The following is a 27842-nucleotide window of genomic DNA, read 5'->3' as shown; positions in this document are numbered from 1 at the left end:
TGGCTTAACTTTACAGGAGCATGGCACAAACAGGATTGGAGCAGGAGCAAAATGGCCGCAATATTCTCTCTGAGAACCTTCATGCTTGGTTGTTGTTAAGCTATGGTTTGGCTCCGCATTGAATGCAAATCATGTCTTCATATGGGTAATTAATGTCAATCACAACTGTAGTAATATCTCCTTTGCTTGTTCCTGATTCAATTGTCCATCTTGAGACACTTAGTACTTTGATCAGGGTTACAGTTGTTGGTACATTTTGAGTACTAAAATATTTTTCGGACCTGTTAAGTAATTCTGTGGCGTGTTATGCTGGAAGGGCAATTGTGATTAGTTTCAGAAATGTTTTACTTTGCAAGGACCGCTTAGTCAGGAGTGCTAATTTAAAGAACACTAATTTTAAAAAAAATATAAAGCATGTATTTAATCAATAAAGCTAGATTTAACTATCAGAAAACTCCTATCTCAGCTAAAAAAAACTTCACAAAATCAAGTTGGAATCTATACAAGGCCACTTAAATGAATCGGGGTGAGGGAGATGTGCAGCAGCAATACTTGGAGAACAAATTCAGTCTTCAAATCAGCAGCACAAAAATTGCTAGTCCATGTGCTATTGGTTCTCCAACCCACAACATATTGGGGAGAAAGGAGACAGAATAGACTAGAGAACTGTCCACCATCTAGCTCCCAGTGGTCCAGCTAAGCTGGCCTCTTCCTCCTCAAACTGCCAGTAAGAATTCTCAAAAACCTTCTTGCCCCAAGGGTATATTAATGTTTTGAATTAAAAAATGAAGTTAATATATTAATCATTGGGGATATATAGACAACTTGAAAGAAGCAAAGAACCAGCAGTCCACCATTTTACAAAAACCTTACTTCTTGCCCTTTGAATCTCTGTTGCTCCTTTGCAAACCTACAAGGAGCAGCCCTGGGCACCCTTTAATAATCCTTCCCCAGCCTGGTGTCCTCCAGATATTTTGAACTACAATTCCCAGCAGCCCTCGCAGCACAGCTGAGGCACCAGAGTTGGGAATACACTGTACTGTATATTAAAACAAGGAAGTTGCCTACTACTGCAGCTGCTCTACAGTGTTAAGTAGTAATTGTGTGTGCACAAAACAGTTGTTAATACAAACCCATGAAATTTGCACAGAATCTAACTATTGGTTTACTGTGGCTTTGTTGTGTTTTCACAGTGGAGTGACAAAATAGCTTTGGTTGTTCAGGACTGGGAAACTAGATCGCTGCTAAAACTTCTAAACCACCCCTCCCCAAATTGGGCATTATTTCAAAGTTACCATCCAGACACAATTCGTACTTTTAAAAGTGTATATGTTGTTCCTGTGTATGTGCTCACATTGTGTCAAGGCACTGGCCTTGATTATGCAGAAGTTGCGTTGGAATGAATTGTGTGTGTGTGTGTGTGTGTGTGTGTGTGTGTGTGTGTGTGTGTGTGTTTGTTTTTTAATGGTCTCCCCCCCCCATTTTTAAACAATATTCCTATACGTTCACATCATTTTCAATTTCTACACTTCTGGGATTACTTAGAGCCCTCAAACTTCCCCCTCCCCACCCCTGGTTTCCAATTCCCCCCTATTATTGCATCTACCCGTATATTCCGACGTATAAGACGACTGGGCGTATAAGACGCCCCCAACTTTTCCAGTTAAAATATAGAGTTTGGGATATACTCACCATATAAGAAATACTACCTGGCGTATAAGATGACCCCCGACTTTTGAGAAGATTTTCCTGGGTTAAAAAGTAGTCTTATACGCAGGAATATACAGTAATTACGTTTTTCTAATTCATTTTATCTCCTTTTTTTAACCTTAAATCATATTACATTTTAAGTGTTATCACAATCCTCCTGACGTTTTTAAGTATATACAGTGCTCTTTAAGATATTCTATAATTTTTTTCCACTCTTGACTAAATTTTTTATCATCTTGGTGTCTGATCTTCACGGTCATCTTTGCCATTTTGGCATAGTCCATCATCTTGGTTATCTACTCTTCTTTGGTTGGGACTTTCTCTTCCTTCCACTTCTAGGCGAGTAGCATTCTTGCGGCTGTTGTCACATACGTATAGTCTTTTAAAATATTTTGGTATTTCATCTCCTGTTAACCCTAGTAAAAAAGGCTTCTGTTTTTTTTTGATGAAAGTTATCTTAAACATTTTCTTCAGGAATGAATTGAGTGCTAACTGTGCGATTAATTTCATTTGGCTTACATGGGATATAAAAGAAACACATATCCCTGCAAATAAACATACAGAGCCCTGTGGGAAATATATTAACATTTAGGTTGCCGGGAGCAGCCAGAGGGGGGTGAGCATCCTAGTTATTTTAGTCCTTGTTTAGTGTGGAATCTAAGAGTGTGAGTTGTATTCACTGCTTAAGAATTAATTTCTGCTACATTCACAAGGTGGTCTTAGGAAAGTCCTTGCCTGTCAACCTCAGCTTCCTAACAACAACAACAACAACAACAACAACAACAACAATAATAATAATAAAATTGTACCCGGGCAGAGTTGGGCTCAGAGCGGCTAACATCATATAAATAATACAATATGCATAAAACAATCAATCAATTAAAATGCATCCCAAAATTAATTCAAATAAATTAAAATTAAAACTGGACAAATGACAATCCTCGGATTACAACTGAAAGCGGTTAATACACGCCAGGACCAACTGTTTCCACTGATATTATAAGGACCTGTGAGCAGGCTGGAAAACCTCCCTCCTGCTTGTTCTTATACAAAGAGAAAATGAGTCAGACTGAACCCTAACCAAAGGCCCTGGCAGAACAGCTCCGTCTTGCAGGCCCTGTGGAAGGATGTCAAATCTCGCAGGGCCCTGGTCTCTTCTGAGAGAGTGTTCCACCAGGCTCGGGCCATGGCTGAAAAGGCCCTGACTTTAGTCAAGGCCAGTCTAATCTCCCTGGGGCCCGGAATCTTCAGGTGTTGTTATTTACAAACCATAAGGTCCTCCACGAGGCATACCAGGAGAGGCGGTATGATGATGCCCAGGGTGCAGGGGACTAAACTGCCTTGCTAGGTTGTTGTAAGGATTATCTGAATAATATACATGCAGTACTGCAGTTTTTATGCAGTAAACTGTCAGGATCATAATGTGGCTATACTTGGAATACTGTGCACAGTTATTTTATCGCTTCTCAATTTTTTTAAAAAATGTACAGCTTTAAAATTTGCTAAAAAGGGGCAACCAAAATTATTAGGGAATGGAACTTTCTAGGTTAGTAGAAAGTTGAAAAATGTGGCATGGGGAATGATCATAGCTTAGATATCCTATGAATGTTTTTATCCCTCTCAAAATACTAGAACTATGTATCCAGTGAAAATGGCTAGTGATTTAGGACTACAATGATTAATTAATTTGTGGAATTCTCTGTCACAACATGTGATGACCACTAGGTTAGAAGATTTTCAAAGGGGGATTTGATACATTCAAATGGTATCTGAAGAAGTGTGCATGCACACGAAAGCTCATACCAAAATAAAAACTTAGTTGGTCTTTAAGGTGCTACTGAAGGAATTTTTTTATTTTACTTCGATCCAGACCAACACGGCTACCTACCTGTAACTTGATACATTCATGATTGGCTACATAGTCACATGTGGTGTGTGATAAGACCGCTTGCTTGAATGAATGGGTCCTTCATTGTGCTCATGTTCATTGGGTGTATAATTTTACAGAAGTTTGTACATATGTCTGAGCTCTGGCCAGGGAACTGTCCCTGATGCTACAGTGCATGTAGGAAACTGGGTTTTTAAGAAGCTTTAGTGCACATAATTGCTTTCACAACAAATTCCACTTCGGCCAACTAAATAATTTTCAGAGGCGTTTAAATGGGTCTTTAAAACAGTTTGCCTACTATTAATTATTTTTTAATTTATTGTAGTTTTTGCTGGCCAAATTTCTCTAGTTTTATTGAGGAAATATTGTGCAGAGCTTTGTTCTCATCCTAACTAATGTATCCTATGTCCACTGCAGTCTCCTTATCAGCTTTGTTAACTTTGAAAGCGGATTGACTTCTCACGGTGGTTGATTACTATGATTTTCATAGTTTGTTATAATTCATGTCAAAGTTAAATTAGTAGGCCCTGATCTATGCTTCACCTTGTCAGTTTCTAGCATAACTGGACTATACCTGACATTTCTTTGATTATAACTAATTTGGAGACTTAAACTTATTTATTTTAATTGTGGAATATCTGTTTACATTTTTCATGTCCTGTGGAGTTTAGTTTCTCTTGTGGTATTGGAATACCCATTGATTATGGCAATCATATTCTCTCAAAAGTGCCCAGCCTTTTTTACCTTCTTTGCTTTTCCTAAATGATTTTCCAGTTTGCTTTTTAAAAAATAATTGAACAGTAAAAAAAGAAAGAAAAAGAGAGAGCATTGAACCAACCTGCAAGCAAAAAAGTAGTAGACATAACTTTTTCTTTTCTTTTTTCTTTAAAAATCTTTTGGCTGTTTGGTGACTTATGTTTTCTTGTTTTGTCTATTCTTAATATCACCATATGATTATTATTTTTAGCATCCCTGGTGCCTTAGTAGTTTGAACCAATTCTTAAATATTAGACTTTTTCACCCTGCTGTGAGCATCTTGAGACTAGATTGTTACAGTTCTGTAATTTATAAAAACGTATTGCAGTTTCCTTTTTATGAGAAACAATATTGGGAAATTAAAATTGGTGCACAGTGAATCATTTTTGCGGCTGGACGTTTAGAGCACCATTGCTCCATAAGATAGACTTGTTTGCTTACCAGTACAGATAAGATATTATTGTTGTATTGGCCAAAACTAGATTGGGTCTCGCCCACTCTAATTACAGTGGCCCAATTTGGATGTTCTGGTAAACATAAACATGGATGTTCAGCATAAGATCAAGCTGCAGCTTCACCTGTGGTGCTACTGCAGGGAGGATTTCGGCAGCTTTCACTTTCTATTTTAACAGATTAATTTGACAGATTTTTCTGAACTGGGGAAAGATGTTTCCTTTCAGTAAAATCATGCTGATGTGGCCTCGGTGCAGTACAAACAGCTGGTGGGTTTGTAAGTTTTCATTTAAATGATATAACAGATTATATATCTTTCATATTTTCAACCTTACCTTTAACATTTGTTTACATTAAAAAGATAAATGTGTAAAAGGTCTTCAGCTATGTTAATACTACTTTCCTTGAAATCACATTCTGATTAGAAACAGGATGGTCCATCCAGTGTCACTTTGTAGCTAGCATGTTTTCCACTTCAGCTAGAAAGTGTTGGCAGTGTATTTTGGTGCTGCTCTGACATGGGTCAGAAGCATTGCAAGGTATTGCGTTCTTTCATTAGAGTAGAGGGTACCCAGGGGAGGTTGCTAAAAATAGCAGCAAGTGAAGAATTAAAGGCAGGGTCTAAACACTCACATGTATTTTCAAAATATATGTATAGTTAAGTGTCAATAAGTGATTCCTGTTTGGCAACACTGCTCACAAAATTGGACCTTGGAACCTCTAGGTCAGAATTATTTTTTTTCTGCCTTCCTATCATTTTCCAACACAATCATCACATTTGCAGGAGGAAAAGAGGGGGTTTCCTAAAGCTCTGATTCCAGAAGATAACATATTGTTTCATAGTTTTTAAGAGATTGGAACATGACTTGGAACACTTGGAGTTACCAGGACTCTAGCTCACTCTAGCCTGCTGGACAACTTTGCTGTCATGTCAGGAGCTGCTTAAATAATTATTATTATTTAATTAATTGCCTAACAAGTAGCATGAAGAAACCAATTCCCACCCATCCAACATAGAATAAGTCAATCAGTTGTATATTGGCATCTTCCAGCTGCATGCAGATGGTGAAATTTTCTTCAACATTTCGGGTTCACATACCATATTAAACTGCTAATAGTTGTCTACTCCATGAGCATCCAGCGGTCCAAAGGTTAAATGTGACCTTTTTAACAGGCAGGTCAGTCTTTCACTTTACTCTGCTTTGCACTTGAAATTCTTAGAAAAGGATCTGATCTAAACACAAAGCGTGCAGCCTCTTACTTAGATTTGCTTGTCACAAATTAACGAGAACAAAGCTAGTCCTTGAACAAGAACGAACGAACAGAGTGTCCAATTGGCAGAGGGTAGCAGGGTAGAGATGGTGACCTGAAACAGCTGGGATGCTGGCAGAATTCTGCATAGATGCAAATAATGCTATCCAAATGTGTAATAACAGCATGACTTCAGTCAAAGCGTTCAGTTAATGGCTTGAAGTATTTCACCTGCGGAACAGATTATTTTTGTACAGTAGTAATACTGATGCTGCAGTCTAGAGCCACATTTTAAACCTGAAAAACACAAGGAATTCCTGCTCAAGTGGCATTGCTTTTCATTACGATATCCAGCACTGCTCACCTAAAGCTGTCCTCTCTGTTGAAGTGAATGGAAAACTCCTTTTAGATTTTCATGTATATATTGCAGCCCAATGATCACAAGGAATCGTAGGGTGTAGACAGGGGTCAGCAAACTTTTCCACTGTCCCTCAGACCTTGTGGGGGGCCGGACTATATTTTTTTGGGGAAAGAAAGAACGAATTCCTATGCCCCACAAATAACCCAGAGATGCATTTTAAATAAAAGGACACATTCTACTCATGTAAAAACACGCTGATTCCCGGACCGTCCGCGGGCCAGATTTAGAAGGTGATTGGGCCAGATTTGGCCCCCGGGCCTTAGTTTGCCTACCCATGCTGTAGAACTTATAAATTAAAGGCTTTTGCGGATGATGTGGCCCTAACAATGTAATGTAAACCCTAATGTAGAACAACCTAATGTAAGCATTCCCAAGGTTTTAGATGAAATTGAAAAGTTTGGAGAAGTGGCAGGTTTTAAAATAAATGTAGAAAAGACAAATAATCAAGAGAATTAACATGGATAGACAATGGGCTACATACAGAGATCTCTTGGAATTTACAGGGAGTGAACCTCGATTGAAACCAATGGAAGAAGTAAGGAGCCAAATTACACATTGGTTACAGTATCATCAAATATATGAAATGTTTAAATTAGATTTTTAAAAAATGGGCTTCCAGATCAAAGCTCACAGTTTGAAAGAGAATTATTATGGAATAAGGATAAATTGTCAAAAATGTATAACTTTTTATTAGAATGCGAACCAAAAGACAAGTTAGTTAAAGCTTCAGTGACACACTGGGCAATGGATATAGGGCATAACATAGACCTAAAGCTCTGGGAGAAATTCTGGAGGAATGATTTGAAATTTACTGCATGTAATACTTTGAAAGAGACTTGTATGAAAATGATGGATAGATGGCATTTAACAGCGAGTTGGTTGGTCAAGATGTACAAAGTTGGATCAGATCTGTGCTGGTAATGCAGAGAAATGGAAGGAAGAGACCGCCCTATACCCAGAGGTCTCAGGGTGGTTAAAAAGGTTAAAGGCTATGAGGAAATGACCTACAATGACTTTAAAAAATATTTAAAACAACTTTCCCAAAAAAACCTGAGGCCTATTTGTTAGGAATACTTAAGTATGAAGTTCCCAGTTGTGAGAAAAAAATATTTATGTACACAACACAGCAGCTTGAATTTTGCTAGCCCGAATATGGAGAGTGAGGAAGATTGGGAATTTAAGATGATAGAATTTGTAGAAGCAGTAGGTTTAACCTATAGAATAAGAGAGCAAGAAGAATCTTTATTCAAAGAGGAGTGGAATATTTAGAATATAATTGCTGGTAGCATTTAGATAAATTCAACAGCATGGTAAATATTTGAAGGATGTTAAATGGAGAAATGATTAGATTGGCTATAGTAAAATATGCAGGAATGATAGGTAAGTAAAATGAACCATGAAAAGGGAAGGAGGGAAGTCAGTTATGTAAAATGTTTATTTTGAGATGTATAAACTGAAAAAAATAATTAAAATGTTATTTAAAATGTTAACAACAAATCGCATGTTAACAACAAATCACACAAGTAGAAGAAGAGGAGTTTGGATTTGATATCTCGCTTTATCACTACCCGAAGGAGTCTCAAAGCGACTAACATTCTCCTCTCCCTTCCTCCCCCACAACAAACACTCTGTGCGGTGAGTGGGGCTGAGAGACTTCAGAGAAGTGTGTCTAGCCCAAGTCACCCAGCAGCTGCATGTGGAGGAGCGGAGACGTGAACCCTGTTCCCCAGATTACGAGTCTATTGCTCTTAACCACTATACCACACTGTTTTCCATAATGGCCTGGTTCACACATAATGCTAAAAAATGTTTTTATTAAACTATAGTGTATTAATCGTGGACTATGGTTCACATTGCTAATATCATTTGTGTATTGTCCTGCTATTTTGTGTGCATTTGAATTATTTTAACGTTGCATTTTGAATGGGTGCACATAAAGTTATATACAGTGCAGATAATAAGGAATGCTTTCTGGGACTCCTTAAGAACCTGTCCCAAAGTATCCAGCTTCATGGGACTAAGGCTTGGCAAACAATTTTGAAATGAGAGGCACCTGAAATGTTGCCTTGTGTGACAGTTTGATAGGACTAGCCAGACAAGTTTGACTGCAGTGATTATTGTTAGAAGGAAAAAACACCCTGTAGGCTGCACTACAGTTTGTGCAGACATGAGCTGAAAACGTGTGACGTAAGACAAAAGTGCTTGTAAACAGTATGGTCCAAATTGCATGGAATATATGCGGGTATATATGCAGACATTGCTTTCTAGCATATGCCAGATCCAAACTGGAAACCATTTGAAATTATTTTGATTGGAATGTTTGTAAAAGTTTCAAACGCGCATATACTATTTATATTGTGTTGGCATCCAGCTGTCTTGGGGGACAGTGGATTGTGCCTCCGGAGTGAAGTCAAACTGCTGGAGAATCTCAGCACCTGATGTGGCTGCAGAGACCGGTAACTTGTAACTACTGCCTCCAGTGTTCTTTTGGCTGCAATAAAAGCACCAAAGTGACTTCCCTGGGAGTGCAAGCCTGGGCAGTGTGTATGGAGGTTCTGGGCTGCCCAGATGACAAGACTGCCCAGATGACAAGACCACACTGATATGGTCCAAAGGAAAGCAGAGCAGTACATTTGGCACCAGCTTGGCTGCAGGAGTTACTGGAAGGAGGCTTACAAAACTCCATCCTACTGTCTTGGCGATTCCACTCCAGAGAGAGAGAGAGAGATTGAATTACTGTAATTACTGAAAAGTTACTGATTTTACATGCTTGGAGAACAGTGGTGGAAATCATCATAACACTAAGCATTGATTCTTGCCTGATGGAAAGATCTCCCATTTTCTCTCCTTAAACAAAATATCTGAAGAAATGTGTGCATGCACACGAAAGCTCATACCAATGACAAACTTAGTTGGTCTCTAAGGTGCTAAAGGAAGGAATTTTTCTATTTTATTTTTACCATATTTTGTTTCGACGGCAGACCAACACGGTTTACCTACCAGTAACTACAAAAATAAAGTTACATATAAAAATGTTACATTAGTATAAAGTTACACACACACACCAATATCAATTAATTTTTTTCTGACACACCCTCCCTCTAAGTCTCGTTCTCACCCAGGGTTCAAATAAACAAACAAACAAATTATCTCTATTCCAGCTGCTAAGTTTAACTCATACTGGGTTCATCTATCATGTTACTAATCACTGTTTTGAAACAATGCATTTCTAAAAGTGGATTTTTTTTCTATAGAGAAATAGTATGAAATATTTTCTATACCACACAACTGATTCTAGAGCTCCCTACATTCTCCTTTTAGATACGTGACTTCTCATTACTTCTGGCTTTAATATAGTGATTAACATAATTGCTGCATTCTGTTTTATTTCATTTTAACTAATTTTTATGGATTTAAATATCGTGTTTGTATAATCTTCTGTACCAGCATTGCCTTCTGAATTTCAGAAAGGTAACTGATCAATATGATAAAACATGTATGCTAACTCATGAGATCTGCTTTCTTTTATATTACATATTTTTTTGAAGTCTTGGTATTCTTGTGTTACTTATCATACATGAGTTATCGTATTGATCAGTTGTCTTCTTGGACATACCATTTGCAGTAGGATACTTTCTCTTCCTGAGACAATTGGTCAGACAAATATGCTGAATGTTTTATTGGAATTCTGAAAGTATATAATACTCAGCCTTTTAAAATGTGAATTCTAGAGTAGCAATGCATTGCAGCAGTCTAGAATTCTTTTTTTAAACTGTCCTTATATGAAAGACGACGGTTTATGTAACATCATTAATCTGTAAACTAGCTGAATAGTTTTGTTGTTTGTTTGAATATAAGTTTATTTCTTCCTACCTTTTGTGGTATAGAGAAGGATTCTTCATCATTATCTTAGAAGTCTATCTGGTATAATTAGCAGATGTAATTGATTGACAGCAGTTTCAACAGGTTTCCTAAACACTTTGACACTCAGTTTTGGGGGTGCTCAAGAGCACTTGCCTGACCAGTGCTAAAAACAAACATCACTCTGAAAAGTGAAGCTGGGGCTGGCTGACTTGGTGATGGATGGTGGAGGTAATGGAACCTTGCACCCCAACACCAAAACAAGCCCAAGCCTTCACTTTCAGCTGTCAAAAGAAAGGGGCTGGGCCTGTCCATTTGGGTGCTAGGCTCCCTAGAGTGTCTGTCTCTATCTCCAAATTTGGAGTTAAAGAGCAGTGGTTGCACACAGGCCCACTGGCTTGATGGATCCCTGTTACTGTGGCTCTTTGGATATATGCAGTAATCCTAATTGGAAATCTACTAATTTCTCAATTACTGTATTCCTCTTGTCTCCCAGGAAATATATTTATGCAGTGCCGATGGCACAGGGGTGTATGACAGCATGTTTTGGATTATGCCCCTAGGTACCATAAAGGCTTTATCTAGTTTTAGACTGGTGTGTTTTAATATATGGCAGCTAATGCGTATTGTTATTTAGGAAATGTATGAATTGTATAGTGGGAAATGTGACTTCTAGTACCGTATTTTTTTCTTGATTTCAATCCATCCTAAATTTTAGAGTAAAACTCAGGAGACATCATGCCCCATGTTTAACCTACTAGCTATAAAGTAAAGGACCCCTGACAGTTAAGTCCAGTCGCGAACGACTTTGGGGTTGCGGTACTCATCTCAATTTACTGGTCAAGGGAGCCGACGTTTGTCCGCAGACAGTTTTTTCAGGTCATGTGGCCAGCATGACTAAGCCACTTCTGGTGAAACCAGAGCAGTGCACGGAAACAGCATTTACCTTCCCGCTGGAGTGGTACCTATTTATCTACTTGCACTTTGACGTGCTTTCGAACTGCTAGGTTGGCAGGAGCTGGGACCGAGCAATGGGAGCTCACCCCATTGCGGGGATTTGAACCGCCAACCTTCCGATCGGCAAGCCCTAGGCTCAGTGGTTTAGACCACAGCGCCATGAAATTCACTTCCTGTAGAGACTTGCCTAAACTGCTTTCATTCCAGATTTTAGATAGCAGGAAACAGATTTTCTAGGCTGGCATTTAGAATGTTTGTTCACTGCTGAACTTTTTGTTCTTATATAATGTAATTGTCTTGGTATTTGTATTGGTTGGTAACATAAATTGTTGAAAGCAAAGGTGTTATGGGGGGATTTATATACCATACCTTATTATTTTAGGATAGTTTACAATACATCCCCACCCCCCAAGCCAGCACAAACCGCCTTTTGTACAGCAATATAAAAAGTTGGTATTCAGATTAAAAGTGATTTGAAAGTGAAATAAGGCCTGGTTTGGACATAAGCAAAAATCTCACCTCCACCCTTGCCCAGCCCCTTCTCTTCTGCACATACTGCAACTGAAGACTTCTTATGGATTAGTTACCCATAGTTTACCTTTACATCAAAAACAGGGGAAACTGTGGTTCAGAGCAAATCAGGATTTGGTGGGAGGCAGGGAACAGAATACACATTAGTAACAAAAAAGATAGAGAGAAGGGAAATAAAGGAAAAAGTAGAGGGAGGCTAGTTTTTGAAGGCCAGAAAAAATGATCTGTGGGTATTTAATATCTAGCCTGAAATAGTCAGTGTTCTTTCTTGAATAGCAATTGGTGGCTCTTTGGCCAGTGGTTGGGGCCTTTCCCTCTGTTAAGCTTTCTAGTGGGTTTGCCACCCCCAAATGACATGCAGTGTGTGTGTGTGTGTGTGTGTGTTGTGTGTTGTGTGTGTGTGTGTAGGAGGTGTATTTGCCTGAAATTGGGCAGAGGGATTTTACTCCATTGGGAGCTCTGCTGACACAAGATCCCTCCGCTCAGTTTCAGAGAACTCTGCCTTCCCACAGCAACCCTATATGACACAGACTCCACTGTTTGGAGGAGTGTCACTCTGGACAGAGTTTTTGGTTGGTTCGGGGGGGGGGGGCTGTGGGGACCGGAGGAGGGAAAGATAGCAGTCACTTGCATAGATTGCAAAGCACTCATGCAACCATTAGATGCTACCCAAGAAATTTACCATTTGCTGCTTTTCTTGGTATTGCAAATTTTGGCCACCAGACAAAGGAGCCCATAATCTCATTTAGGACTCCAGGATTAAGCTCCCACAAGGGACATAAAGCATTGATTTTCAGGTGTTGGATTGGGACCCACAGGTTCACAGCCTAATCCAAGGTGGGTTGCAACCATAGCACTACCACCATACAAATATGTAGGGGGGAAAGGGGGGGGGCGTCTTGAAATTCATGTTTGAGTTAAAGGTTGGTCCCATGGCTGAAAGGGTTGAGATTAATGGTATAAAAAATTCATAAACTGATGTGCTCAAATAATTTCATTGCTTACAGTAAGTCACAAAGGTTAAAATTTGATTCTGAGTGCTATGGAGGCTAGCATAATACATTTTAGCAACCCAGGAAGCCGCCTGATACACCTTTCCAAAATAGTTTCAATACTTGAGATTGGAAATGTCAAGTTGAAGTGCAGCTTTGTTTTAAATCAGAATTAAAAATTAAATTTTAAGAATCAAGGCAAGTGATTTTCATGTTGTTTACTGTTAAACTATGCTATACTTGTAAACAAGCAGTTTCCATGGTATTCCAACACCATTCCAAGAGTTTTTTAAATAACCAGGCAATAAATTTTCAGAATGGCAACCCATTCATAAGATCTTGTTCTCTACATGAATGTAGTAGCGGGGTGGACACGGTCCACTTGGTTGAGGCATTGTGACTGATCTGGCTATGAACCTTTGCTCAAGTATTCAGTTGCAGATTCCTTGCATCAATAAGTGATATGCTGTGAGTGAGAAAATAGTTTTCTACCTCCAAAAGAGATATGCTTGGAGGTCCAGACTCGTTGACTGTGTGTTTTGTTTGTTCTTTCTCCATACAATGGTAGTTATAAATGTCATTCTGCCACGGAATGTACTTTATGATGTTCTGTAGAAAAGCTAAGCTGTTGTTACAAAACTGATAATGATTGGCCCTTACTGCATAGGCTGTCTTGCAAACTGAAGAAATATGATTTAGCTGTCCATATATCTTAAAACGGTTTTTAATTGCTGAGTACAGCCTGCTATCCAGATTAAAATGATATTGATTGGTATATTTAGTGCCAGGGCAGCCTGTGCTTTGAATTTATATGATTCAAATATACCGGTAACTGGAAACCATGGTTTCCTGCCTCAGGCTTAGGCTCAGTCTCACCCCTTTCATCTTTGTACCTGCAAGGAAGAAGCAAGGAACGTTCAAACTCTACTTTGTGAGAGCAAACCAGCTTCAGAGCCTGGTTTCAGATCCTGGCTTGTTCAGTAATCAACAGTTTCCCCAAGTTCATACACTGTGGCAAACTGCTGTTACTGGCATCTGTTTGTCTCTAGAGAGCAATGGAATGTACTTCTGGGGGTGAAGTCAAACCACTGTGTTAGCAGCACTGAAGTTACTTTCCCAGGACGCAAGCAAACAGTGGCTTGTTTAAATGCCGGGACTTTTGATCTTCTTGCAGGTATGAAAGTGGGGATGAGCCCACTAGTTCATTAACATAGCAGGAAGCCATTTTGAAGGTGATTTTCTAGCATATTACCTCTGTTTGTTGTCAGGGAGATAATAAAGAAACACTATTCCAATTTAGAAGTCTATTATAATAGTAGCCTACATGTAAGGTTTATTATTTTGTCCAAATGTCATCGTACAGCCAGATTTTCTGCTCAGTTTTTTCACTCCCTTTTGTAAGTGTTTTCTAGATCTGTGGTACCAGATGGCTGGGATATAATATCCTATTAAATAGAACTATTTGATACATAACGCTGTCTAGTTAAAGCTATGCCTTTAAAATGTATGCAGTCTGATCCTATGCATGTTTGCTACGAAATTTTTGCTAGCAGTTAAATTCCTATGCCTTTGAGTAATGCCTTAGAAATGTTTAATAACTTTTCTCAACCTGTGTGCAATTTACTAAAAAAGAAAAAAGAAAGAATATGTGCTCTTTCTAGTTTCTAATGCTTTTCTTAAAGTAGTATAAACTCAGTTCTATATTCAAGTACCTATAGATAATGACTGTCAATAAGCTATTTTTGTATTCACTCTGAAGTAGATATGTTGCAATACTTAATTCCATAACTATTGAGTATTCATTTCTCCACTCCCACGTGTAGCTTTTGAAACTCCGTCTGTTATTCACCTACAGCGACATTACATGGTTATTTTATATAAATTCTTGTACCACCATTTTGAATACTTGTGAGACATACCCTTTGTCTTTTTATTTTAGATATGCCAATATTTGGCCTATGCCCAGCTCATGATGATTTCTATTTGGTGATGTGTAACCACTGTAATCAGGTCGTAAAACCACAGGCATTTCAATCACATTATGGTAAGTACTGAACCATTTTTTAATCATTAGGGTGAGGTAAAATCAGGATTAAGCCTGGCAATTTTAGATTATCCTTCTTTGTGATCTTTACAGCCGATGTTGCACATGGCATTATGTAAATATTGTACAAATATGAATTGTGCATATGATTGCACTTTCATGTTAAATTTTTAAAAAAGGCATAGCAAAAAAATTTATAGCCCATGTTTTATTTTATACTTTTTGAAATATTGTTTATTAGGTTTGCAAATGTTTCTTAAACACTCAGAGATTTGAACAGCATTATAAATAAGGAAAACAGAAGAAAAAGATTCAGAAGAAAAAGAGTTGAGTTGATGCTATCTTGCATACAGAACCTAGAGTTTACTCTTATATAGCTTTTACACATACTTGTGAAGACTAGAAATGTTCTTCTTTACATTAGTTACTTTTGGGGGTATGTGAATTGGCCTTAAAGGTGAGCATATATAAGACCTCTTTCCTGCTGTAAAATAAGGAGAATCTAGGCTGTTTCATTTGAAACCAGTTATACAATTCCAACAATGATGCAACAATTCAGAAAATGCTAAACTTGAACATGTTAGAAGCAGAGCATATGTGTTTGGATGTTTTAATTTGTTGGAAGCTACCCAGAGTGGCTGGGGCAACCCTGTTAGATGAGTGGCTCCCCATGATAGTTCATATATATTGCAGTATAGAGTGTTTTGATACTAGATATAGTTGTAGTGAATCTTACGTGAGTTCTGATTTGATGTGTTGGTATTAACATATTATTTATGGTGAAGAAATAAAATGTTGTCCGTAGGGCTGATAAACACTCAGGATTGCATCTAATTTAAGTCCCATGCAGAGTAGACCCACTGAAATTAATTGAGTTGTTACCTTTTGGAAGTAGAACAAAGCCAACTGTTTACATTTAAAATAATGTTTAAAAAGAAAATATTGAAATTTATTGGGGCAAGCAAAAGCACATGGAGCCACTAATGAAAATCTCTATCAAAAAAAGCGCAGCAAAGGTGGGTTTTGTAGGCTTGATGCCATATGCTACTACCAGCAAATGGGTTGAAGATAAAGTAAAGAGAGTGGCACCAGAATTATATTATGGAAGTGGGGTTGTACTACAAATACTGTAGTACAAAGATAATCTTTCCCTGATCCTAATTGCCTCTCATGAAACCCATTTTAAAAGTGTGGTGAAAATTTCCTCCACAAGTGGCTCCTTGACAACTCCTTTTGTCTCTTTGTTGACAAACTAATTTACAGGAAGTTCAATAGACTTCTGTTTCAGTATATCTGAAGAAGTGTGCATGCACATGAAAGCTCATACCAGAACAAACTTAGTTGGTCTATAAGGTGCTACTGGACAATTTTTTATTTTTTTATTTTTATTGTAAATATATAATTAGTATTACTTTAAGGCTGGTTTCAGTAAAGTATTTAAAAATACAATCCAGAAATATTGCCATCTGTAAATGTATAATGGCATTTCAATTTTTTAATAGACATTCACTAATTAAAATAAAGTACCAGTATGAGTAGGGACCCAGGTGGCGCTGTGGTTAAACCACTGAGCCTAGGGCTTGCTGAACAGAAGGTCGGCGGTTCGAATCCCTGTGACGGGGTGAGCTCCCGTTGCTTGGTCCCAGCTCCTGCCAACCTAGCAGTTCGAAAGCATGTCAAAGTGCAAGTAGATAAATAGGAACCGCTACAGCGGGAAGGTAAACGGCGTTTCCGTGTGCTGCTCTGGTTTGCCAGAATCGGCTTTGTCATGCTGACCACATGACCTGGAAGCTATACGCCGGCTCCCTCGGCCAATAATGCGAGATGAGCGCACAACCCCAGAGTCGGTCACGACTGGACCTAATGGTCAGGGGTCCCTTTACCTTTACCTTTACCAGTATGAGTAGGGAGGCCCTGCAAAACAATAATGGAATCATAGAATTGTAGAGGTAGAAGGGACTCCGAGAGTCATCTAGTCCAACTCTACAATGCAGAATTCCTGTCAATGGCCATCCTTAGGTAGCCTCAAACCACCAGCTTTCCGGTTAACAGCCAGACTCACTGACCCATTGTGCCACCTGAGGATTGAGTCAGCTTTTGTTGGTATTATTTGAAAGAAGTGAGGTGGTAGTTAACTGATTGTTTTGAAAGCTTTTAAGTGTATTTTAATATGTGTGCAACATTTTTGAAAGAGAGAATTTTAATGAAATATAATTTATATCCATGAGAGACCAAGGCAGGTTTATAACCATTAATGAAAATGGCAAAGTTCTTGGAACTGTCAAGTGTTATAAAATGTTATAAAAAACAATCAAGTTTTATGAGACATGGGAGGGAGGAAATGTTAGAATGCCTACAAATATTTAAAATGATAGTTTTGTGGGATTTTGTAACTATAGATAGTTCTTTCGACATTATGGAAAACTACAGTTAAGCTTCCTTAGCCATGTTCTAGCATGGTGAGATGCTTGAATTGAGCCAAAAAGGGGGGGGGCTTGATAAAAAGAATAGTTAATTTTTTTGGTATGTGCTTTATAGTCACTATTCCTCGACTTCTTCCTCCTTTCTGTAGAATGGGGTTAAGAGTGACATATACAGAAATATTTTGAGGATATGTTTTGTATACCAACTGAATGTTATTCTTCAGATGTCAAACCTATGTATCGTTTCCTCCCCATCTTTTTCCACTAGGCTACCTTGCAGTATATTGTGTTTTCATACAGTCCATGTTGAGTGTTTATTGTGTGTTCACTCTAGTTACAGTAGACTGAAGTCTTATGATCATGATTTTTGTCTGCTTATTAGTGAAGCTGATTACAGAAACTAGTATTGTTGATTGTTGTTGTTGTTTAGTCGTTTAGTCGTGTCCGACTCTTCGTGACCCCATGGACCAGAGCACGCCAGGCACTCCTGTCTTGCACTGCCTCCCGCAGTTTGGTCAAACTCATGTTCGTAGCTTCGAGAACACTGTCCAACCATCTTGTCCTCTGTCGTCCCCTTCTCCTAGTGCCCTCAATCTTTCCCAACATCAGGGTCTTTTCCAAGGATTCTTCTCTTCTCATGAGGTGGCCAAAGTATTGGAGCCTCAGCTTCACGATCTGTCCTTCCAGGGAGCACTCAGGGCTGATTTCCTTAAGAATGGATAGGTTTGATCTTCTTGCAGTCCATGGGACTCTCAAGAGTATTGTTGATATTGGTTCTAAAAAGTGATGAACAAATGTTGAAACCTGGCTTGAAGAGGAAATTGCAAAATTGCTGTTTATTGGAAGCTAATTTTGGAGCCATTATTAGAGTTAAAAACACAGCTGTTTTCATGCTTTAAATTATTCAGAGTGGTTTTAATTTTGCGTTTGTATAGTGTAACACGCTCTGGAATCTTATGGTGAAGGGCGGGTAAGAAATCCTATTGCTAATATTAATACTCTGTTGACCATAGGATCCAGCAAATTTACTTGCTTACAAACATTTATATTAGATCACCTGCCTTAAATGTCCCTGTTAGTCATATATGGCCTAAAGGGAAAAACAACAACCAACTTCTTGAAACCTTCCCTACCTTGTCACCTAGAAACATTTCTTAACAAAGCACAGGTGATCAGGCAAGGGAGTATTTTTCAAAGTCAGATTTTTGATAAGAGTTTTCTGGCTTTAAATTAGTATTCGACACAGTATGGTCTTGATGCAATTGTGCTATAATCCCTTTAATCTTCTCTGTTACCTGTTTTGCTTTACAATGTTGGTTTGTCAGAAGGATGAAGTACTCATTGCATATTATATTCTTAACTGAAAGCAAGCAGATTAGTCCACAAACCACTGGTATCAAAGAACGGACAGTTCAGTAGGATTAAACTTGACTTAACATGCCAATTCATTTGTGACCCCTAGGGTGCTGTTAGGGTGTGTCAATACATATGATAGCCTTATTCTAGGTTGCAGTGGAATCTGAGAAGTTAAAGACAGTACTGTATTGCAGACAGATGCAATTAAATATTATGTTGCAGCAGTATACATTATCTACCTATAGACCTATGAACGTCAGCTGCACTCTGTTACTTCTTCTGAAGCACAGTCTGTCGCCTTGAAGGCTTGGATAGCTAGGTATAGTTTGGGTAATCACATAATCATAGGCTTGTGTGATTTGAGAGTGGGAGGAGAGGGTTGTTCTGTTGGTAAGTGATCATGTTTGCTTCTCCCTGCTTTTGGGGTTTTTCCCTCAAGGTGGCAGATTGATGTTTTCCAACATTTCTTATTATGCAGACATAATACATAATACCTTTGAAAAATGCACATTTCCTCCCTTAGATGAGCTTTGCAGTTTGTCTCTGTGATCAGTCTGTACCACATGTTGTCCTGTGGAAGCTGGGGCTGTACATTGACGAATTGTCTCTGATGAGCAGTGTTGGAGAGAAGTGTTTCTGTCTTGATGGCAGAGGTCAGTACATGGATGGGTGAAGGGCAGGGGCACATAGTTTGACTTAAAACTCAGGTCTGTAGCATATAGTTTTGGAGGGAGGTGATCTTGATATTGGGAACGGGACACTGACCGGCAAAGTCATTCTTCCATACCTCCAGTGATGTAGTTTTTGTACTTGCAAGCTGTGCACGACTTTGCAGAAGTGCAAGTGCACCTACTGTGTCCTTTGCATGGCACTGCATTGTAAGGACATTTCACTGTGATCCTATTACACTACTATGCTCCTTAACAGCAAGTGGAGCTGCATAGAGTCACTTTTACCTGCTTCTTATACCTCATATTGCAGTTATGGTTAAAAAGCAAAACAAAACCACCTTCTCAAAAGCTTGTTGGGCTTTATGTGGCACCCAGAACTCTAAGTCCTCCATCTGTTGTCATCCAATTGCCAAAATAAAATCTGTACTGCCTCTGTTTCTTCACAAAAAGGACCCTCAGCCTATCAAGCTAGTGCCAGAAAGGCACATGTAGTGGCTGACTACCAAAAGGCCTGAGATAATTATACAGTTAGGAAATTACCATTAGAAGCTTCGGTCGGTTGCATATAAATACTTCTCCATTCCTCAAACAGTAGTTCACTAACTCTGAATACCAGCAGCTGGATATTAATCTTCAGTTCTAGTAATGGCTGATTTAATTTCTTCTTGGCAAGGCTGTATGAAATGCTATAGCTCGTACAAGGAACACTCTGGCATGTCCCCAGAAGCATTTTGCACTTCAAGTTTAGCATTGGATTTGTCTCAGTAAAGACACTTCAACCAATTACTTGCTTATTTTAAAACAGCGTATCATTTAATAAAGTATCTCCACTTAGATAGCCATTCCAATAAAATAAACAAACAAGGGATGTGAGGGGAGGCTTGAAAGTATACACTTGGCACTTATTAACCTGAAGCTAGAAACACTCTTAACAAGTCTAAGCAACAAGGTTGGCTACAGTCACAAATGCTACCACGTTATTCAATAAAAAGCGGCAATACATACTTGAATTCTAATATGATGCCCTATATTACATATACAGTAGTTTATATGCTGTTGAGTTGTCATAAGCATAAAATTTTCTTTTAAGGTACTGATGACTCTGGAGAGAACTTTCTACTTGCTATTTGCATGAAATAAAACGATATTTTTAAGTTGCATAATCTGCAAAGAAGTACTGTATGTGCCAAAACACCAAACATAAAATAGGTTCGGTACACACTGTTCTCTTCTTGACTTAACATTTATTAGTATAAATTGTGTTTCTCTTTAATATGCTAAAGCGAGTACATAAACTGCAGAAATTGGTGTGTCTGCACTCCCACAGGAGGGGGAATGATACTTTCTCACTTTCAAAGTGCTCCACAAAAGTGAGGCTATTTCCCATGCTTTTCTGAGCAAGGAGCTGGGAGAGAGGGATTGACCAGAATCTTTTGCTGATGTTTAGTGTTCTATATGCAAATTAAAAGCTGTACTTGAATTTATTGGAGTATCAGTAAATATTTTGAGATGTGAAACTCAATAACACACATTCCTTACCTGGTTTAAGTTTCTTTAATAAAAAAAAGTAAGGCACTGAAAATTGTTATACTAATTTTTGCACATTCTTGCATTTATAAATATGCTTGCTTCCAAGGGAGGGCCGGTTAACAGTTTAAAGGATTGGGTAAGAATAGACCCAGGTGGCGCTGTGGTTAAACCACTGAGCCTAGGGCTTGCTGATCAGAAGGTCGGCGGTTCAAATCCCTGTGACGGGGTGAGCTCCCGTTGCTTGGTCCCAGCTCCTGCCAACCTAGCAGTTCGAAAGCACGTCAAAATGCAAGTAGATAAATAGGAACCGCTACAGCGGGAAGGTAAACGGCGTTTCCATGTGCTGCTCTGGTTCGCCAGAAGCGGCTTTGTCATGCTGGCCACATGACCTGGAAGGTATACGCCGGCTCCCTCGGCCAATAATGCGAGATGAGCGCCGCAACCCCAGAGTCGGTCACGACTGGACCTAATGGTCAGGGGTCCCTTTACCTTTACCTTTTAAGAATAGAACTGTTTGGATGCACGAGATAAACTTTTTAGCTGCACAATCATGCTTTATTCATCAGGCATATAATGTAGGTTTCATATTTAACATGACTAAAATGCACTGAACCGCCCACATCACTGTTAGGTGTATTTGAGCCTGGCTGCAGAAGACAGTCACTTTGTAAGTCCTGCTTTTCAGAAGTTTTTGTTATTTCTGCAAAGTTTGCTATCCATGCAAACCAGCTTGCAGAGGTGGCCCGTGAGAAGACAGTTGGCATAAAAACTGGCTTCAAGCCCAGAGTTTTTGTATGCATAGTATGGTGAAATTATAATTTCAGACATTAAGAAACAATAAATAAATGAGCTGAACAGAGCAGCGAGATTCTAAAGATTTACTTTCAAGCTAATGTTTGCCTGAAGTAAGACAGTTTTAGGAATCTCATCCTAGAAGAGAGAACTTCTAGCCTAGTCCTGCATCCATTGTCAGTATTTGTCAGATAGATATTTCTTGGTTTAGAATCCCTTCAGTGTTTTTCCAACATGCATGTGCTTGCTGTATTTATTTCCTTTATCTTGACAGCGGCCCTACATGCTTGTCATGAAACTTCCTGTTATCAGATGTGGAGCTGACGATGAGATAGAGGAAACAGATGGCCATTTGGCCACACAGCTATATCGGATGTGTGGTAAAATTTAAGCGTTAACCTCACTTGATAGTATGATCTAGACCAGTGTTTCCCAACCTTGGGTCTCCAGCTGTTTTCGGACTACAATTCCCATCATCCCTGACCACTGGTCTTGCTAACTAGGGATGATGGGAGTTGTAGTCCAAAAATAGTTGAAGACCCAAGGTTGGGAAACACTGATCTAGACAACTGGCTTATTGGATGCAAAACCTTTTTCCATCCCAGGTGTTTGCCTACTGGTTCCTGCTAGTAAAGGCTTTTTTGTTCAATGTCTTTATTAGTCCTTTTCTATAAAAGCAACTTAATGTATTAAAAGCGGCCTCCAATTTTTTTAAAAGTATTGTATTGCAACAAGGGCCATTTCTTGTTCATTTTGGGGTAGGGAAATCCTGGAAGGAACACCAAAGACATTTTTGCTAACTAAGTATATATCCTCTGAAGGACGCAGGTGACTCTGTGGGTTAAACCACAGAGCCTAGGGCTTGCTGATCAGAAGGTCGGCGGTTCGAATCCCTGCGACGGGGTGAACTCCTGTTGCTCAGTCCCAGCTCCTGCCAACCTAGCAGTTCGAAAGCACGTCAAAGTGCAAGTAGATAAATAGGTACCGCTCCAAGAAGCGGCTTTGTCATGCTGGCCACATGACCTGGAAGCTGTACGCGGCCAATAAAGCGAGATGAGCGCCGCAACCCCAGAGTCAGTCACGACTGGACCTAATGGTCAGGGGTCACTTTGCCTTTACCTATATATCCTCTGAAGACCATATATAGAACCTTCTTACCAGCTCCTGAAACTCATGGATCCAGCATCCCCCTTTCTTCTGAACCCTTCTTGCCCTTTGTCTCCCAGATCCTTCTTTCAGTAGCTAACCATCTTCTGATGGAGTTCTGTGATGTTTCGCATCTGTGCATGTTGTTGTTCTATTCCCCTAGATCCTACCTGGCTGCTGCTTTTCATTCTCCTGTTTTGAGACTCAGGCTATCCACCTTTATTAGCCATGTTAGGTTTTGGCACTGCAATAGTCCTGTCAACTGTAAAGAATTAGAGATCATCATATAATCATTATATGATTATAATGTTTTATTTGCTTCTCCCCCACCACACACACAATTTGATTGCATCATATGCTGTATTGCTGGCAGCATAATATATAGGCATGCACCTATGGAACTATGAGAAGGCGTCATTAGGGTGTTACGTTTCTGGCACTCCTTACAGTTTATGGTTTGCTTGATTTCTAGCTGCCAAAGCTAAGAGGCGCAAAAACATACTACTGTTATTTCGCAATCTGCCTTGATTTACATAAATTGATTGTATGTATCTTAGAAGTCCTATTCTTAGGGGAAGGAAGAATACTTAAAATATGCAATATACATATTTACATTCTGATGTGCTTTTTAAGCATCTGATACTGTGTTGTTATAAGGGAGAGGAGCAAGGAATCCATTTCAGTTTCAACAAAATTACTCATTTTGTTTGCACTAAACCCAAATCCTTGAGTTTTTAAATAAACTTGTTTCATCTGGCTGCCTTTCAACAGAGCTGCATTCCTAATGTTGGCAATGGCATGAAAACCAAAGGTTAAAGTCTTCATCTTTGAATAAGAATTGCAAAATAAAGCTCATAATATCAATTGGATTTCTGCATTAGTGGTTAAACTGTTTCCTTTGATTTTTGCCTCAGAAATGAGACTTACATGCCTTGAGTTTTAATCTCTCAAGTGTGAGCAGTTTGTGCTAGGCAGCAGCTAAGGGCAGACAGGTGGGTTCATAGAGATCCAGGCAATATTATGATATCAGCCCAGCTGGGATTGAAGCCCAGTGAGTCAGGCAGCAGAGTGCATAGAAAAAACTCAAACCTAATCCAGACTACAGCTCCAAACAAAGGTAGATACTGTGCAGAGGAGCGAGAAATCAAGCGACCCAAGGTGAAATTGTACCTATGCAGTGTCATCGCACCCAATCCCATTCTCTCACAGACAGGCATCAAGGAATGGCACTGGCTTTTTGCCCACGATGCGCTGGTTCCAAGTTGCAACCAAAACATGTGGGCTTTCGTATGTGAGCATTTGTTGTGCTCTGGTGTCTGATATATTTCCAGTTGTTGTGTATTTATTTCCATATCTAATAATGTAGCAAGACTGGGCAGAGGACCCATCAGAATCTACTTGTAGATCTGAGTGTAAATGGCAAGCATTCCTGACTCCCAACTGTTTAATCATGGCAGCAACAAAATGACTCTGCCACCGCCCTGTCCTAAATTATACTCCACAAATGAAGAAAGGTTTGAGTAGCCATGAATTATTTTTTGTTTGGAAGAACTGTGAACTCAGTTCAGTTCTGCTATTTACAGGATTCTGAGTCCAGGAATTTGTTTTATTCCTAATTATGCGCCAGACTATACTGGAATTATCTTTGGCATAGAACTGAGCAGTTAGATATATCTCAAAGGAGGTTCCGGTTTCCGCCTGCAGGAATGGCGGACCTGTTTTCCATCCCTCTGACCTTCGTAAGGAATTTGGCGGTTGCTAGGGGAGTAAATGGCAACCCCCTACCCTCTCCGGGGGTTACGGAGAGGGGCCGCTGGCCCGCGATGCCCCCAGACCCACTCCGACTGTTTATGGAGTGGGGGGAGCTTGGGCTGAAGCACTTACGAGGGCCAGGACTCCCGGACGCTAATCTGCATGGCGGGGATTTCCATGATTAAAGAAGATAATTAGGCTTAAATCTATGGACATACTTCAGAAGGAGGGGCAGAAGCGCTGTTTACTGCCGAGAAATCTATGCTGCTGAGGGTGAGGAGTTAAAGGCTGTATTTCATCTGGAAGAAGGATTGATGGGGACGGAGCGATAAGGGAAGCGAGTCTTTCTTTTTTATTTTTTTTCATATGAGTTACTTCGTACCTTCCCAGACGTGATGTCCTGGCTTGTTTGGAGTGAAAGAGAAGCAAAAGACTGTGTGAGTTGAACTTTATAAACTGTTGTTATTGAGTATATTTTTTGAAGATGAGGAGTTGCTGACGAGAAAAGCCCCCCTCTAGTTGGATGGGAGGAGTGCCTGGACGCGTTCGGAGGATTTATGAGTTGTGACGCACTTTGAATTGGAGCAGCGACCTGAAGCTAAGTTCAGCTATAGGGCAAGGAGATCCATTAATTTACCAAGAGTCTATGCATGGTGTGAGGTCTGGTTCTTCTGCCTGGAAAAGCTGTAAATTTTATAAAGATCGTTAATCTATGAGAGAAAACGAAAGTGATTTGAGTTTTTTTAAGATGGCGCTGCTTCGTGTTGAGAGTCGACGCAATAGGGACGCTCCAGACCAAGAAGATTTATGGGGAGGCTCGACTGATTAACTCACACAGGAGAAAGAACATTTGTGAAACTTTGTTTGACATTTATCTCAGCAGCTGGGAAATAATCGGTTGAAAGAGGAAAACATCTATGTGACTGTAAGGGAAAGATCTGGATTATTATGAACTCGGAGAGACGATTTGAACTTTAGAAAAAAGACGGCAGTGGACGGTTGCGAGGAATCCCCAATTTCTTGAAGCATGGGAACCCAAAAAAATTTTTTAGATGATTTGGCATAACATTCGGTTTGATTGATATATATGTGTATAATTTGAAATAATGAATGTGATATAATTGGTTTTAATTGGAAAATTAATAAAAAATATATTTTTTTAAAAAATAGATATATCTCAAAGGATTAGAGCAAGCTGTAAATTCAGAAGTTTCCAACTGAATTACTGAAAAATACACCATTCATTAATATAATAGGAACATATTTGCAAAAAAATAAAATTGTCAGCTCTGAAGAACTGGAAGTACTTCTCGAAGTTCAATCAGCAGCTGCTGGACACCGTCTTCCTCTATTTCCTACATGCCCTGATTGCACTTGGCTTCATAAGAGATAAACTTTGTTTAGGGCAAGTACTGGAAGGGACAAGGAGCTGTGATGCAAGGATGACTTATTTAGTTTATTAGCTGCTGCATGCAGCCAGAGCCTGTCCACTGTGGCTCTGCACTGTGCTTCTGGGTCCTAGAGAGTGCCTCTTCTCTCTTCTTTGCTAATGCTGCAGATGGCAGCTGAAAACTGCCATTTAGTGCTCCTTCTGCTAATGTCAGGTTGCCAGCTGACCATAGTTACCCCTCACAATGGCTGTTACTGCAACTGTTGAAAACTGAAAAGAGGAGAAAAGGGCCATACCTTCCTTCCTTATTTATTTATTTATTTTTGCATCCTGCCCTTCCTTCCAGTGGAGCCCAGGGCAGCAAACAGCAGAATGATGTTAAAAGTTCCTGCTGCTGCACATTCTTTGACCTACGATGACAGTAAAAGGTAGAAAAATAATTTGCATCCATTAATATCTGAATTAGTTCAGTTTAGACTCCTACGTTATGCTAGAGCTCAAATGCAACAGCACCACAAAATCACATCCTTTCTGTTCTCATTAGGTTTAAAAGGAGCATTCTGTTGGAGCCATAAGAAGGCTTTTTTCATGCCTAATTTCAAAAAGTTCTTTTTTTAAAAAAAAATATTTATTGATTTTATACAACATACAAAGAAAACACAAAAAACAGAAACAACAATACAAATTACAAACACAACAAATAATAAAGAAAATATAACAAAACATTCATAATTTCTAACATTGTTGACTTCCTCCAATCCCTTCTAACTGTGTTTCATTATATTACATCCTTAGTACTTTCTATGTCTTAATTCTAATCTTTATCTTTTCATTAATTATCTTAATACTTATATAATGACAACACTTTACTAAATCTTATTATATCATAATAACTCAACTAATCCAAAAAGTTCCTGGGGGGTGCCTCTGTGCATGCTTCTTCCCACCCCCTTCTGTCTATCCTTCCCAGTACACTAGTCAGTTGAGCAGTTCCCCTTTAAAACGTTTAATGAGAGTTTGGTTTGGTGAGGAGGAAAATGCTGTGGAAATGTATTCACTTTCAGTTGCCCTTCATTCACGTGTGTTTGTGTCTGTACTTAAAAAGAAAGTGTCATATTTCTGAGTAAGATAGATGACATGTCGGTGAGCCCCTCGTCCTGTTATGCAATTCCCAGTAAACACAGTCTCTTTAGAACTGGGCTCTGGGTAATATTTGCTGGATCTGAAATCTTAGTTAGAAGGTGATAAGGTATCCTTAGGGGCCTTGTGAACTCATGAGTCATGACTGAGGATCTGGGCCACAGAACATTCCATTTCTATATTGGTGTCAAAAAGTATTCTCAGCTATTCAGGGTGTCTGCTGTTTGTTATGTCATCTATAGTGCCTGAAATTTCTGCATCACATTTTTCCATTCTTAATAACAAATACTCCTTTCTCGCTGCTAAAATGTAAGCTTACATCCAAGGCAGTGACAGTTCGGTTCCACTTTAAAGCATGCTAGGAATGTTGATTAACTCTTTTATCTACTCATTTATGATCAAGCTAATGATAGTGTCTGACAACAGCCAGGTATTAAACTTTGAAATAAATACCTTTTGCAACCATACCAGAGCCAACAAAAGTAAAGATACAATAACCTTATGCCTAAAGAAAGAACATGAATATTATTTTATGGCACTAACCTATTGAAATTAATGTATTTGCATACTCTAATATATATTGATTTCCACAATTTAAAATATACTAAAAAGAGGTTGAATCCAGACTTGCTCTCTAAAATTCTTCTAGTACTAGAGGAAGATGACAGGGTGGCGATTTTTCCCCTTTCCCCCTGCAGCCTGCAGTGCCACTTCCCGCAGTGGATGTGTGCAAATCTTCATCTAACGCATGGAGTTTTGTAAGCTTATAAAAGGCCTA

The 27842-nt window shown here is 39.1% G+C and overlaps 1 protein-coding gene across 5 annotated transcripts in view; it reads left to right on the top strand.

Annotated features, from left to right (window-relative positions):
- ATXN7 (ataxin 7) overlaps positions 1-27842 on the top strand; it is a 90381-nt gene that overhangs the window by 33359 nt on the left and 29180 nt on the right. For 4 of the 5 annotated variants that reach the window (XM_035106748.3, XM_035106747.3, XM_088663317.1 and 1 more), the window contains one exon: positions 14760-14864. In XM_035106748.3, coding sequence (XP_034962639.3) covers positions 14760-14864 — 105 coding nt within the window. Of the gene's footprint in view, positions 1-13861; positions 13995-14759; positions 14865-27842 lie in introns of those variants that run through there. The other variant, XM_088663318.1, reaches the window with a different exon arrangement.

This window comes from Zootoca vivipara, chromosome 2, assembly GCF_965207765.1.
Source record: "Zootoca vivipara chromosome 2, rZooViv2.hap1.1, whole genome shotgun sequence".
NCBI classification, from domain to species: Eukaryota; Metazoa; Chordata; class Lepidosauria; order Squamata; family Lacertidae; genus Zootoca; species Zootoca vivipara.
The sequence above is the reverse complement of the archived record's forward strand: the minus strand, read 5'-3'. Positions and strand labels throughout refer to the sequence as shown.